The following is a 14,959-nucleotide window of genomic DNA, read 5'->3' on the forward strand; positions in this document are numbered from 1 at the left end:
TAAAGCATAGCACTTGCCCTTCAATTGGAGACGCCCTTCACTCTGGCCTGGTGATATTTGTGAACAGAGTGGCGCTCCTGTGCTAAACATAGCCCTCAGTGTTGCACCCTTCATCAAAACAGTGCAGACCACGGCGATCTACAATGGCCGGTGTTGAGTTACATCAGATGCTGTTGTATCTCATTGGGGAGGCTCACTGAACACGGTAAGAGCCCTTTTATATTAAGTACAGTAACGAACAACCTGGAGTAGTGTGTCAAGTAATGAGTGACATCTGTCTGATGTATGTGGACTTTGGAGTGCTGTGAAAAACTGAAGAGCAGATGCTTTCATCTCATTGGAGATTAGTGTGCAACACTGACCTGTTCCAAAGTTTCATTTTTATGATGTATTAATGAAGTGAAGTGAAGTGAATTATATTTATATAGCGCTTTTCTCTTGTGACTCAAAGCGCTTTACATAGTGAAACCCAAAATCTAAGTTACATTAAAACCAGTGTGGGTGGCACTGGGAGCAGGTGGGTAATGACATAATAGGCTACAGCAAAGTGTCTGACGCTATGTCTTATGTGTACCATGCAGTACAATAATACAAACTATACTGTCGAGGCATCATGGTTTGACATTTTTAGACAGTGTCAATCAAAGCTGCACATCATGACTTCTGTTTGTATGTAAAGGGACCATTGATACCTCTTCTAATGGAAATCATTAGATGGTGTACCTAATAAAGTGGCCATGTCTGGTGAGTTTGCTGTACGCCGTAAAGCAGATGTCTTAAGAATGTCAGCTGTTTTTGTCCGTGGGATAAATTTAACCAATATGTAATGCAGGGAACCCTGTCTGAGGAATCTAATCAATGTCTTAATTTGTAAAATACATTTTATCATATAATACTGACCCAAATATAGTCTGTTTTTTTTCCTTACAAAACGGCTACAAAAAGAATCATATTACTATACTGGATCTACAAATTTATGAATGCAAACAAATAGGTGGCGCAAAAAGATTTCGCAAGCAAACCAGAGCTGTTCTTGCCACACATGCTCACACACAACAGTAATATTTACTGATATTGGAAACAAGTCTTTTTTTGTCTTAGGTATTTTATTTCAAAGCGGGCTTGTCTTATATTTGTCTGAATACATTACTTGTGACATAAAAAAATAAATGTTTTTAAAAGAAACTAGCGCTAAATATTTTTCTAAGTAAATTAACTGAAATTATATTTTTTATAGTTTTGGTTACTTTGTTTTAGTTGTAAAGACAGATTGACTAACTGTATTATTAGAACTTGGTTTAATTATTTGTATGTATTTGTGTGTGTGTGTGTATATATATACATATGTATATATAAGTACGTGTGTGTGTATATATATATATTTATATATATATATTATGTCATTTTATATCTATATTTGCTGTATTTAATATACACACACCCTGTTTGTAAAACAGGGTGTGTGTGATGCGCCATTGCAGTAGCACTGTGTAGAAGTGCTTGTACAGTAGTTAGCGCATTTTGCATGTTGCATGCTGCTTCTGCCTGCTACTGTCTGCTTTCAGCTACTGCCACCGGCTAGCCCTCCTTACGGGGGGTGAAAAGAGGAGCCGAGCGGGTAAGCCTCCTCTTGCCGGTACACAGCCTCTCCACCACCAAGACTCCTACAGTGCCTCCCCTTGGCCACACACGGTAACTGGGATCTCGCGGTCCCAGGTTAAACTGTAGGGGATCCCGATACAGCAGTGGGCCCTAGAGGCGAGGTGTGCAGGCTCACCGGTGTGTGGACACGTGCTGGCATCCGCCAACCACTGCCCCATCTATGGGTCAAATAGTTGTCATCCCCCGCCCCACCCCCACCTGCTGACTTGTGGTACCTTTGGGAGAAGGAAAGGCTACGGGAGAAAATCAGGAGTGGAGCTCCTGAGGCGATTGGGTGTCATCGTTGACCCCTCGCCGGCAGCTCCTGCAGCCAAGCCGATGCCAGATGTATTGCCTTGCTTTTCTCTGGGCCACATCGACACTGCCGAGAAGGGGTTCTTGATGTCTGGGCAACCCAAGATCGCCATACTTTCTGCCCAGGCTTGCGCCACGGAGAGGTCAGTCCAGCCTCCACCCAAAAGGGAGGAAACAACACGGAAGCTGGCAGTCTTAAGTTCCACCCGATTGGCGCCAGCTTCGACGGTGGGAGGAATCATTGACTCAAGAAACAATGAACTCCCCCCAAGCGCAACCCATCGTCACTACTAACGGACGGATGCCTATGATGATATGTATCATAATTATAATTAAATATATAAATATACATACAGTGGGGCAAACAAGTATTTAGTCAGACACCGATTGTGCAAGTTCTCCCACTTAAAATGATGACAGAGGTCTGTAATTTTCATCAAAGGTACACTTCAACTGTGAGAGACAGAATGTGAAAAAATCCAGGAGGTCACATTGTAGGAATTTTTAAGAATTTATTTGTAAATTATGGTGGAAAATAAGTATTTGGTCACTTCAAACAAGGAAGATCTCTGGCTCTCACAGACCTGTAGCTTTTTCTTTAAGAAGCTCTTTTGTCCACCACTCGTTACCTGTATTAATGGAACCTGTTTGAACTCGTTATCTGTATAAAAGACACCTGTCCACAGCCTCAAACAGTCGGACTCCAAACTCCACTATGGCCAAGACCAAAGAACTGTCGAAGGACACCAGGAAAAGAATTGTAGACCTGCACCAGACTGGGAAGAGTGAATCTACAATAGGCAAGCAGCTTGGTGTGAAAAAATCAACTGTGGGAGCAATTATCAGGAAAATGGAAGACATACAAGACCACTGATAATCTCCCTCGATCTGGGGCTCCACGCAAGATCTCACTCATCCCGTGAGGTCAAAATGATAATGAGAACGGTGAGCAAAAATCCCAGAACCACACGGGAGGACCCTGTGAATGACCTGCAGAGAGCTGGGACCAAAGTAACAAAGGTTACCATCAGTAACACACTACGCCGACAGGGAGTCAAATCCTGCAGTGCCAGACGTGCCCCCTGCTTAAGCCAGTGGATGGCCAGGCCCGTCTGAAGTTTGCCAGAGAGCACATGGATGATACAGCAGAGGATTGGGAGAATGTCATGTGGTCAGATGAAACCAAAATATAACTTTTTGGTATAAACTCAACTGGTCATGTTTGGAGGAAAAAGAATACTGAGTTGCATCCCAAGAACACCGTACCTACTGTGAAGCATGAGGGTAGAATCATCAGTTTTTTAAATATCTAAACAACCTCGTGCCAACATATCTCTCCGACCTCCTTCAGCCTTACTGCCCCACCCAATCCCTAAGATCAGGCGATCAGCTGCTACTGACGGTCCCTGACACAAGGCTGAAGCTTAGAGGTGACAGAACATTCGCCGCTACTGCTCCCAAGCTCTGGAACGACCTACCTCTTGAGTGTTAGACAAGCCTCCTCTCTTCCTGTTTTTAAATCTCTCTTAAAAACATACTTCTATTCCATGGCTTTTAACACTGAGTGATATCCATCCTGCAATGGCGCCCCATTATACACCTGCTGTGAACCTGTTTTTATTTTTTATTTATTTTATTTTATTTATTTATTTATTTTTTTTCATGTTCTGTTTGTGTTGTGTTGTGTTGTACAGCACTTTGGCTACCCCTGTGGTAAATTTTACATTTTTATTTAGCCTTTTTTAACCAGGTAATAAGCCCATTGAGTTCAAAGATCTCTTTTCCAAGGGAGACCTGGCCAAGAGAGCAGCAGCAAGGTTACAATAAAAACAGTAAACAACACATAAAACATCACATTTACAACATTAAAACTTGCTCATATGAAACATGTGCATACAGACAAGGTAGACTGCAATCCTTTCACAGAAGCTTTAAACTCATTCAATGTAACAAGAGTTTGAAGTTGAATATTCGATTGTAGGTTATTCCAAGTCTTCGGTGCTGAAAACCTAAATGCTTTCTTGCCCAGTTCAGTTCTTACTTTGTTCCTCAGTTCGTCATCCCCATTCATTGAACCCAGATTGTGACTTCCTTAATTTTTTGTTAAAAGACAAGATAGATAAGATGGAGTGATACAAAGAATGGTTTTGTAGATGAAAACATACCAATGATTGAGGCGTCGAGCACATAAAGATGTCCAGTTAACCATTGAGTATAAGACACAATGGTGAGTAAGGGGAGCGCAGTTGGTGATGAATCCCAGTGGCCCGTGGTACACACTATCCAGCTTGTGGCGACAACCAGCAGTAGCATTCATGTACAACACATCCCCATAGTCAATAACAGGTAAAAAAAAAGTTGTTTCCACTAATTTCTGTTTCACAGTAAAGGAAAAGCAAGACTTGTTTCTATGATAAAATCCCAGTAAAAGTTTGTTTTTTTACAACATACTGAATGTGCTCCTTAAAACTAAAAAGTGGTGTTTGATTAAAAATCCCAAATATTTAAAAGAAGATACTAACATATTTTGTTGCCCATTTTTCGTTAAAATGTTTTCACACAGTGCTGATCTTACAGTTTTTGATGTGGTAAAGAACATACACTTTGTTTTCCCTGCATTTAAAACCAGTTGAAGATAGCAAAGTTGTTCTTGTACTCTGTCAAATGCATATTGTAGATATTTAAAGGCCTCAGCAGGAGTTGGTGCTGTGTAGTATATGACAGTATCATAAATGTGCTATATAAATAAAGTTGATTTGATTTGATTTGACTTTGGGGCTGTTTTTCTGCTAAGGGGACAGGACGACTGATCAGTGTTAAGGAAAGAATGAATGGGGCCAGGTATCGTGAGATTTTGAGCCAAAACCTCCTTCCATCAGTGAGAGCTTTGAAGATGAAACGTGGCTGGGTCTTCCAGCATGACAATGATCCCAAACACACCGCCCGGGCAACGAAGGAGTTAATCAATGATTATTTATATAGCCCTAAATCACTAATTTCTCAAAGGGCCGCACAAACCACAACGACATCCTCGGTAGAGCTCACATAAGGGTAAGGAAAACCCACACCCAGTGGGACGTCGGTGACAATGATGACTATGAGAAACCTTGGAGAGGACCGCATGGCTCCGTAAAAAGCATTTGAAAGTCCTGGAGTGGCCTAGCCAATCTCCAGACCTCAACCCCATAGAAAATCTGTGGAGGGAGTTGAAAGTCCGTGTTGCTCGGCCACATACTCAAAACATCACTGCTCTCGAGAAGATCTGCTTAGAGGAATGGGCCAAAATACCAGCTACTGTGTGTGCAAACCTGGTAAAGACCTATAGTAATCGTTTGACCTCTGTTATTGCCAACAAAGGTTATATTACAAAGTATTGAGTTGAATTTTTGTTCTAGACCAAATACTTATTTTCCACCATAATTAACAAATAAATTCTTTAAAATTCCTACAATGTGAATTCCTGGATTTTTTTTCACATTCTGTCTCTCACAGTTAAAGTGTACATATGATAAAAATTACAAACCTCTGTCATCATTTTAAGTGGGATAACTTGCACAATCGGTGGCTGACTAAATACTTTTTTGCCCCACTGTATATATATATATATATATATATATATATATAATTTATAATGCATTTTTGATCAAACTGCATCTCAAAGATAAGCAGGATTAAAACAGGGTGGAGGAAAGAAAACATACTCAATAAACACCAAAAGATAAGGTTAAAAATCATAATGACACCTAGCAATCATATGCCTTTTTGAATAAAAAGGTTTTCTGGCCTATTTTAAAAGACTCCTGGCTGTGAATCTTTATATATATATGTATATATATATATACATACAATATACCTCCATAACTTAATATAAAATATAAACGTAATATAGTATATAAATGTCTAATGATTACCTGTATCGTTAAAATTCATTTATTGATCATTTGTTTTGTTTTTTTGATTAAAAGTCAATATTTGCTTTTCATACTGTATTACATTTCAACAAATTTAAAAACCAGTGAAGTTGGCATGTTGTGTAAATTATAAATAAAAACTGAATACAATGATTTTCAAATCCCTTTCAACCTATATTAAATTGAATAGACTGCAAAGACAAGATACTTAATGTTTGAATTGGTAAACTTTGTGTTTTTTGCAAATATTAGCTCATTTGGAATTTGATGCCTGCAACATGTTTTTAAAAAAAACTGGCACAAGTGGCAAAAAAGACTGAGCAATTGGAGGAATGTTCATCAAACACTTATTCGGAACATCCCACAGGTGAACGGGCAAATGGGGAACAGGTGGGTGCCATGATTGGGTATAAAAGCACCTGCCATGAAATGCTCAGTCATTCACAAACAAGGATGGGGCAAGGGTCACCACTTTGTGAACAAATGCGTAAGCAAATTGTCGAACAGTTTAAGAACAACATTTTTCAACAAGCTATTGCAAGGAAATTAGGGATTTCACCTATTACGGTCCGTAATATCAAAAGGTTCAGAGAATCTGGAGAAGTCACTGCGCGTATGTGGCAAGGCCGTGACCTTCGATCCCTCAGGCGGTACTGCATCAAAAACAACATCAGTGTGTAAATGATATCACCACATGGGGTCAGGGACACTGCAGAAACCCACTTTCGGTAACTACAGTTTGTCGCTACATTTGTAAGTGCAAGTTAAATCTCTACGATGCAAAGCCATTTATCAACAACACCCAGAAACACCAGTGGTTTTGCTGGGCCTGAGCTCATCTAAGATGAACTGATAAAAAGTGGAAAAGTGTCCAGTGGTTTGACGAGTTCACATTTCAAATTGTTTTTGGAACCTGTGGATGTCGTGTCCTCCGGACCAAAGAGGAAAATAACCATTCAGACGTTCAAAAGCCAGCATCTGTGATGGTATGGGGGTGTATTAGTGCCCAAGGCATGGGTAACCTACACATCTGTGAATGCACCAATAATGCTGAAAGGTACATACAGGTTTTGGAGCAACATATGTTGTCATCCAAGCAACGTCTTTTTCATGGATGCCCCTGCTTATTTCAGCTAGACAATGCCAAGCCACATTCTGCACATGTTACAACAGCGTGGCTTCGTAGTATAACAGTGCGGGTACTAGACTGGCCTGCCTGTAGTCCAGACCTGTCTCCCATTGAAAATGTGTGGCGCATTTTGAAGCGTAATATATAACAATAGAGACCCCGGACAGTTGAACAACTAAAGCTGTACATCAGGCACAATTGGGAAAGAATTCCACAAGAAAAGCTTAAAAAATTGGTGTTCTAGGTTACGAAACGTTTACTGAGTTTTGTTAAAAGGAAAGGCCATGTAACAAAGTGGTAAAATGCCCCTGTGCAATTTTTTTTTGCAATTTGTTGCTGCCATTAAATTCTAAGTTAATTATTATTTGCAAAAAAAAAAATTAAGAGTCTCAGTTTAAACATTAAATATCTTGTATTTGCGGTACATTCAATTAAATATAAGTTGAAAGGATTTTGTATCATTGTATTCTGTTTTTATGTGCCATTTACACAACGTGCCAACTTCACTGGTTTTGTATTTGTAATTTCATATCTATATTCCTATCTTTAATATGTGTATATATTTTCATTCCACATGTATTCGTACTTGATTAAAACATGTTTCTAAAAATAAATATGAATAAAATATGCATACATATTTTTATTTTCAATCAATCAATCAATCGATCAATCAATCAATCAATCAATCAATCAATCAATCAATCAATCAATCAATCAATCAGTCCGTCCGTCCGTCCGTCAATCAATCAATCAATCAATCAATGTTTATTTATATAGCCCTAAATCACAAGTGTCTTAAAGGGCTGCACAAGCCACACGACATCTTTGGTTCAGATCCCACATCAGGGCAAGGGAAAACTCAACCCAATGGGACAATGAGAAACCTTGGAGAGGACCGCCGATTTGGGGTACAAAATGTGTTATCGGAATTGCAGTCTCATGTTTTGAACATTCGGGTGAAGAGAGGGGCAGAGCTTTCAACCGATCACCACCTGGCGGTGAGTCGGCTACGATGGTGGGGAAGGATGCCGGACCGACCTGGCAGGCCCAAACGCATTGTAGGGGTCTGCTGGGAATGTCTGGCACAGTCTCCTGTCAAGAGAGAGTTTAAATTCCCACCTCCGGAAGAACTTTAAACATGTTACAAGGGAAGTGCTGGTCAACTGGTCCGAGTGTACCATGTTCTGTGCCTCTATTTTCGAAGCAGCCCATTAAAGTTGTGGCCGCAAGGTCTCCGGAGCCACCATCCTCTGCCTGAGCTGACCTCAACTGGGTTTATTGTGGTCGGTGGAATGACTACTTCAAAGACTCCTCAATCCCATTTACACATCTTCCAATGAGGAAGCAGTGCCTGGGGACTGTGCGGTAGGCTCTCCTATTTCTGGGGCCGAGGTCTCCGAGGTAGTTAAGAATCTCCTGGGTGGCAGGGCCCTGAGGGTAAATAAGACCCACCCAGAGTCTCTTAAGGTTCTGGATGCTCAAGGGCTATCTTGGTTGACAAGAGTCTGGATTGAAAGACTGGGGTGGTGATTCCTCTATTTAAGAAGGGGAACCGAAGGGTGTGTTCCAGCTCTCACAGGATCACACTCCTCAGCCTCCCTGATAAGGTCTATCGGGGTGTACTGGAGAGGAGGCTATGCCGGATAGTCGAACCTCGGATACAGGAGGAGCAGTGTGGCTTTTGTTCTGATCGTGTCACTGTGGAGCAGCTCTATAGTCTCAGCAAGGTCCTTGAGGGTGCATGGGAGTTTGCCCAACCAGTCTACATGTGTTTTGTTGACTTGGAAAAGGCATTCGTCTGTGTCCCTCGGGAAGTCCAGTGGGGAGTGTTCAGAGAGTATGGGGCATTGGACTGCCTGATTGTGGTGGTCAGCCCTGTGTACGATGAGTGTCAGAGCTTGGTCCGTATTGCCGGCAGTAAATGGGACCCGTTTCCAGTGTGGGTTGGACTCTGGCAAGGCTGCCCTTTGTTACCAATTCAATTTTTAATTTTTATGTACAGAATTTCTGGGCACAGTCAGGGAGTTGAAGATATCCTGTTTGGTGGCTGCAGGATTAGGGCTCCGCATTTTGCGTATTGTCTGGCTCTGCTTGCTTTATTTGGCCAAGATCTCCAGCTCTAACTGGATCGGTCTGCAGCTGAGTGTGAAGCGATTGGGATGAAAATCAGCACTTCCAGGTCCGAGACCATGGTTCTCCCCTGGAAAAGGGTGGAGACGAATTCCTGTTGCATGTGGAGTAGTTCAAGTACATCGGGGTCTTGTTCACGATTGATGGAAAAGTGAATGATGTTATCGGTGTGGCGTCTGATGTCATGCGGACCCTGTATCGATCCCTCGTGGTGAAGAGAAAGCGGAACCGAAAGGCAAAGCTCTCACTTTAGCTGTCGATCTATCCTCCTATCCTCACCTATGGTCATGAGCTTTGGGTTGTAACCAAAAGGACAAGATCACCAGTACAAGAGGCTGAAATTAATTTGCTCTGGCGGGGGGTGGTGGTTCGCCTTAGAGATAGGGTGAGAAGCTCTGTCATTCGGGAGGAGCTCGAACTAAAGTCGTTGCTCCTCCACATCGAGAGGAGCCAGATCATGTGGTTCGGGCATCTGGTCATAATTCCTCCCTTGGGAGGTGTTTAGGCCATGTCTGACCAGTAGGAGGCCACAGGGAAAACCAAGGACATTGTTGGAGAGACTATATCTCCCAGCTGGCCTAGGAATGCCTCAAAATTCCTCAGGATGAGCAGGACGAAGTAGCTGGGTAGAGGGAAGTCTGGTCTTCTCTGCTTCGGCTGCTGCCCCCGTACCCCGACCTCAGATAAGGGGAAGAAAATAAATGGATGGATGGATAAACATGTTTAATAATGAACAATAAAGTACACAACTCGACCGATTTTATCCCCCAAAAATGCATTTTAAACAACACTTTTAAGCAGTAAAATATAAAAAAGTATGTGTTTCAAATCAAGCAGGGTCTACAGAGTGTGTATACTTTGATGGAAAGAAAAGTGAACCAGAGTGAAGAGTTGAATTCTTCAGTGACGCAAGAAAAATCTGATGAAAAAAGCCACAATGGAGCTGTAAGTATATTAAAAAAACAAATTATATGACATGTACCACATACAAGAAATTTTGTACAAATGGTTTTTTTTCTCCAAAATGTTATTTTGCTCCTCACAGGCAGATGAACCCAGAAATGTTCTCGCATTCTCTCCTCCTTCACTCTCCCCTCTGCTTCCTAAAGCCCTGTCGGCTGTTCTTCACGCTAGACAAACTTCTCCCGGCATGGAACCAGAACCTTCACCTGGAAGAAGAAGTCCACCAGAACACACATCCGCACCCAAACTGGAGCGGCTGCAGTCTGAGCTGAGAGAGCTGAGGGAGCAGTTTGAACAGATGAAGAGTCAGCACAAGTAAGTAATACCTCTGCAAGATATGAATACACATATTGCTCAACTCATAATCTTGTTTGCCAGTAAGGAAATTCAACTACTGATGAACGAGCTTGATGAGGAGAAGAGAATTCGTCTGACTCTGCAGGTGAAAAGTATTTGTTTGTGGGATTTATTCATGGTTGTTTATGGGATCTTGTCCTTCTTTTCTCTGCTTTAGATGGAGATACAACGTATGAAGAAGCACATGTCCAAATGACAAAATCACCCTGATAAGGACAATCATTTCATTACTTCTATTCATTTCAGATTGCCAAAAACACGATACAGCTCAAGACTTTTTGTGGCGTCATTTTAGTCTTTATGGTGTTGAATTTTATAATTTACTAAAATATTGATCCCTCCTAGGCTCCAAATGTTACCAGTTATTGAAAATATAAACAGTGTACATCTTAACAACCACATAAAGCAGGAACGTCAAACAGGTTTTCACTTAGGCCTACTCACAAATTACTGTTTGTTACAGTGAATGTATTGTATAAGAATTATAATGTATCATCGCCTTATGGAAGTAGAATTGTCTCACATCAACTTATGTATACCAATATGCATACTTGCCAGCCTTGAGACTTCCAATTTCGGGAGGTGGGGGGTGGGGCGTGGTCTGGGTGGGGCGGAGGTGTGGTTGGGGGCGTGGTTGGGGCGGGGGGGGGTGGTTAAGAGGGGTGGCGTATAATTCACCAACTCGAGTATTTCATATACCTTATGTGGGCCTACCGAGGATGTCGTAGTGGTCTGTGTTGTGGTTTGTGCAGCCCTTTGAGACACTAGTGATTTAGGGCTATATAAGTAAACATTGATTGATTGGTTTATTTAATTCATATATATATATATATATATATATGAAATACTTGACTTTCAGTGAATTCTAGCTATATATATTTATTTTATTATATATACAAATAAAATAAATAGTTGCATTTCCAACGGCACCTATCAAATATACAGTAATAAAAACACAGTTTTTCTACTAACTGTACTGTGCTTGCTGGTTACAAAAAAAAAAAAAACACTTACCTTTCACTATTTGAGTAACTTTTGTTCTGCTCTGCCATTTGCGTATTGGCGAGCGATATCCGAATCCGGGAACATCCTTCACGGATTTGTTGTAGACATCAGCAAATGAGAACGGGATGTTGCTTCCAGCTATCAGCATAGCCATCTTTGTCTCAGCATAAGATACACCATCGAGTCTCCATTTTGCGAGGTGGGCCATAATACTGGGTTGTGAACGATGCTGCGCTGTGGACGCTTTGTGCTTCATGGCTGAGTATATCCGTTCGGCCGCCGTGTTCAATGGAGAAGTCTGTTCTACAAAAATTTACAGGCAACATACCCCTTCCCCTTGAAACTCTCCTGGATAAACTGAGATTCTTGTCCCGGGAGGTTTTCGGGAGAGGCGCTGAATTTCGGGAGTCTCCCGGAAAATACGTCAGGGTTGGCAAGTATTGATTGATTGATATTTTTATTAGTAGATTGCACAGTTCAGTACATATTCCGTACAATTGACCACTAAATGGTAACACCCAAATACGTTTTTCAACTTGTTTTAGTCGGTGTCACGTTAATCAATTCATGGTATGCAATATGATATTAATACATATGCATATATGAATAAATATACAAATACAAATGTGATACATAATAAATAAATAATTTGTATAAATAAACGCGTAATTGTATAAATATTTTTGAGATTTGAAAATATATACAAATAAAATGTATAAATACATAAATGGAACATAGAAATAAATCAAGAATTTGTATAAATAGACGTGTATTTGTAAATATATTTTTGAGATTTGAATATAAATATGCTTGATATTGTATTTGTATTTGTATTGAATTTGCATATATTCACGGTGGCAGAGGGGTTAGTGCGTCTGCCTCACAATACGAAGGTCCTGCAGTCCTGGGTTCAAATCCAGGCTCGGGATCTTTCTGTGTGGAGTTTGCATGTTCTCCCCGTGAATGCGTGGGTTCCCTCCGGGTACTCCGGCTTCCTCCCACCTCCAAAGACATGCACCTGGGGATAGGTTGATTGGCAACACTAAATTGGCCCTAGTGTGTGAATGTGAGTGTGAATGTTGTCTGTCTATCTGTGTTGGCCCTGCGATAAGGTGGCGACTTGTCCAGGGTGTACCCTGCCTTCCGCCCGATTGTAGCTGAGATAGGCGCCAGCGCCCCCCGCGACCCCGAAAGGGAATAAGCGGTAGAAAATGGATGGATGGATGGATTGCTTTTTTGCATTTGTGTCAGAGAATTTAAGTCCCTACCTTTAGTCAAAAAGTGATTTATGACCCCTCATAAATCAATGATTTATGACCCCTCAAGGTCAAAGGTCAATGATTTATGAGGGGTCAAGTTCAAAGGTTAGTGATTTATGAGGGGTCAAGGTTAAAGGTCAAAGTCAAAGGTCAGGTTCAAATGTCAAGGTCAAGTGGGTGTGGCTTACCCGGAAGAGGGTGGAGTTAAGACCTGCGGTGGGAGTGGTTAAACCAGGAAGAGGGTGGAGTTTTAAACAGAAAGAGGGCAGAGTTAAGACCTGCGGGGGGAGTGGTTAAACCAGGAAGAGGGTGGAGGAAAGAAGAGACGGAAGCCCTTTCTCGATATTTTCATCGTTATCTACCGTGGATTGGGAAGTTTTTGGTGGACACGCACACACACGCACACACACGCACACACGCACACACACACACACACACACACACACAGACACACACACACACACACACACGCAGAGGAGGGGTACAAAAGGGCGGTGTAAGGCTTAGTCATTATTTGGAGCTTTATACGTTAGCGTAAAGACTTTGTTCGATCCGGTCATGATTAGTGAAACGCCTGTGTCGATTTATAAAAATAATAAAACTTACATTGACGCTCCGCAAAAAAGTCGAGTGTTTCTAAATCGTATTCAGATGCCGCCGACCGAGTCTTTGCGTGAGAAATGGGACTTGGAAGGGTTAGGGATGGAGGGATCTTTTGGATTTGTATTCAGATACGAAATGGGTGATATCTGCTTATTTCAGATAAAAGAAAGAAGAGACGGAAGCCCTTTCTCAATATTTTCATCGTTATCTACCGTGGATTGGGAAGTTTTTGGTGGACACGCACACACGCACACACACACACACGCACACACGCACACACACACACACACACACACACACACACACACACACACACACACACGCACACACACACACACACACACACACACACACACACACACACACACACACACACACACACACACACACACACACACACACACACACACATTCGTACGCACACATCGTTAAGACCTGACGAGGGAACAAAGCAGGGTTCAGTTTTTTAAGAAAGCAATGTCATCTGAGCAGCATGTGACCACCCATCTGACAGTTTAAATGTTTACGATCGTCTGAAACAACTTCCATACCTCACGAAAACATATTTAAACAGATGGAAAAAACTATCGCAGAACACAGTGTCACGTAGCAACTGGTCTTTACGGTCGTTTGAAACAACAGGTCAGTTTGGGGGACAAAGCAGGGTTCAGTTTTTACTGACTTCCCATCTGACAGTTTAAATGTTTACGATCGTCTGAAACAACAGGACACGCACGCACGCACACACGCACGCACGCACGCACACACACACACACACACACACATACACACACACACACGCACACACACACACGCACACACACACACACACACACCATTACCTCTGCTTTACCACGTTATTAGACATTGGTTTAACTCCATTTAAGCATTTAAACGTTAAAAGCATTGCACTTGTACGACGTTGTAATACTTTTTTTTTTACCAGCCGATGACGACGAAGTGAAAGACGATGAACTTTGCTTAAACGGTCTTACAAAGTTGGAAGATGATTATCGAGGTGTGTTTAAACCTTCGAATTATTTAATATTGTGTGTATTCATTATTTTGTTTTATAGAGGATTTGCCGTAAGATCCTAACGCGATCGTTTTAACACAATCGCAGTCCGGTGAGTCAAATGATTCTCATTTTACAAGAAAAAAAACATGCGGTATACAATACATATATACATATATTTACTTACATCTCCGGCTCGCTCGTCTCCCTTAAAGCTGGCGGGTCCGTCAACGGCCGTTCCAGGCAGAGGAGAAGGCTTGATTGCGCCAAAGACTCCAGACATCGAATCCTTGCTCCGAGGGGAAATCATCGAAAACGACGGTGAATGTCCGACAGGCACCCGCTGTAAGTTTTTCTCGTTTTCTGTAAGCTTTTTAAGATTCTCAGGAGCTTTAAAGAGCTCCTCTCACTCTAATGTCTTTCGCTCAAATGAATTTCGCGCCTAAGGGGAATGGGCGGGGACTGATTCCGGAGGTGGGCGGTTGTTTCCGCCAAGCAACCTTCTGGTTGAAATGGAGTGTGGATCAAGATGGATCCCTACTCTATATTCTTTTATTTAACCCAATGTTTTTTAAATACGTGTATAATGCTTTATATCCTATGTGTTGTGAATTCCATCCTACAATATCTT

The 14,959-nt window shown here is 41.7% G+C and overlaps 1 protein-coding gene across 3 annotated transcripts; it reads left to right on the forward strand.

Moving 5' to 3' along the window:
- The first annotated feature begins 36 nt into the window (after nucleotides 1-36).
- On the forward strand, nucleotides 37-10,720 carry si:dkey-71d15.2 (SH3 domain-containing kinase-binding protein 1). Of its 3 annotated transcripts, XM_061898432.1 has the most exons (6): nucleotides 37-205; nucleotides 680-744; nucleotides 9,961-10,071; nucleotides 10,172-10,404; nucleotides 10,468-10,531; nucleotides 10,604-10,720. In XM_061898432.1, exons 2-6 carry the CDS (start codon nucleotides 715-717, stop codon nucleotides 10,640-10,642), a joined length of 477 nt encoding a protein of 158 aa, XP_061754416.1. In that variant the 5' UTR covers nucleotides 37-205; nucleotides 680-714; the 3' UTR covers nucleotides 10,643-10,720. The 3 variants fall into 3 exon arrangements, with proteins under 3 accessions (XP_061754416.1, XP_061754418.1, XP_061754417.1); XM_061898434.1 differs by lacking the exon at nucleotides 680-744 and having other exon boundaries at nucleotides 39-205; XM_061898433.1 differs by lacking the exon at nucleotides 680-744 and having other exon boundaries at nucleotides 40-205; nucleotides 9,964-10,071.
- The last annotated feature ends 4,239 nt before the right edge of the window (nucleotides 10,721-14,959 follow it).

Source organism: Nerophis ophidion, linkage group LG04 (assembly GCF_033978795.1).
Source record: "Nerophis ophidion isolate RoL-2023_Sa linkage group LG04, RoL_Noph_v1.0, whole genome shotgun sequence".
Lineage (NCBI taxonomy): Eukaryota > Metazoa > Chordata > Actinopteri > Syngnathiformes > Syngnathidae > Nerophis > Nerophis ophidion.

What these genes read in the sequence shown, in the direction of transcription:
- si:dkey-71d15.2 (XM_061898432.1), top strand. Translation starts at nt 715, where the DNA reads ATGGTGTACCTAATAAAGTGGCCATGTCTG. An exon ending in AAAAAAGCCACAATGGAGCT is followed by an intron (nt 10,072 to 10,171) that starts GTAAGTATATTA and finishes TGCTCCTCACAG; the next exon opens with GCAGATGAACCCAGAAATGT. An exon ending in CAGATGAAGAGTCAGCACAA is followed by an intron (nt 10,405 to 10,467) that starts GTAAGTAATACC and finishes CTTGTTTGCCAG; the next exon opens with TAAGGAAATTCAACTACTGA.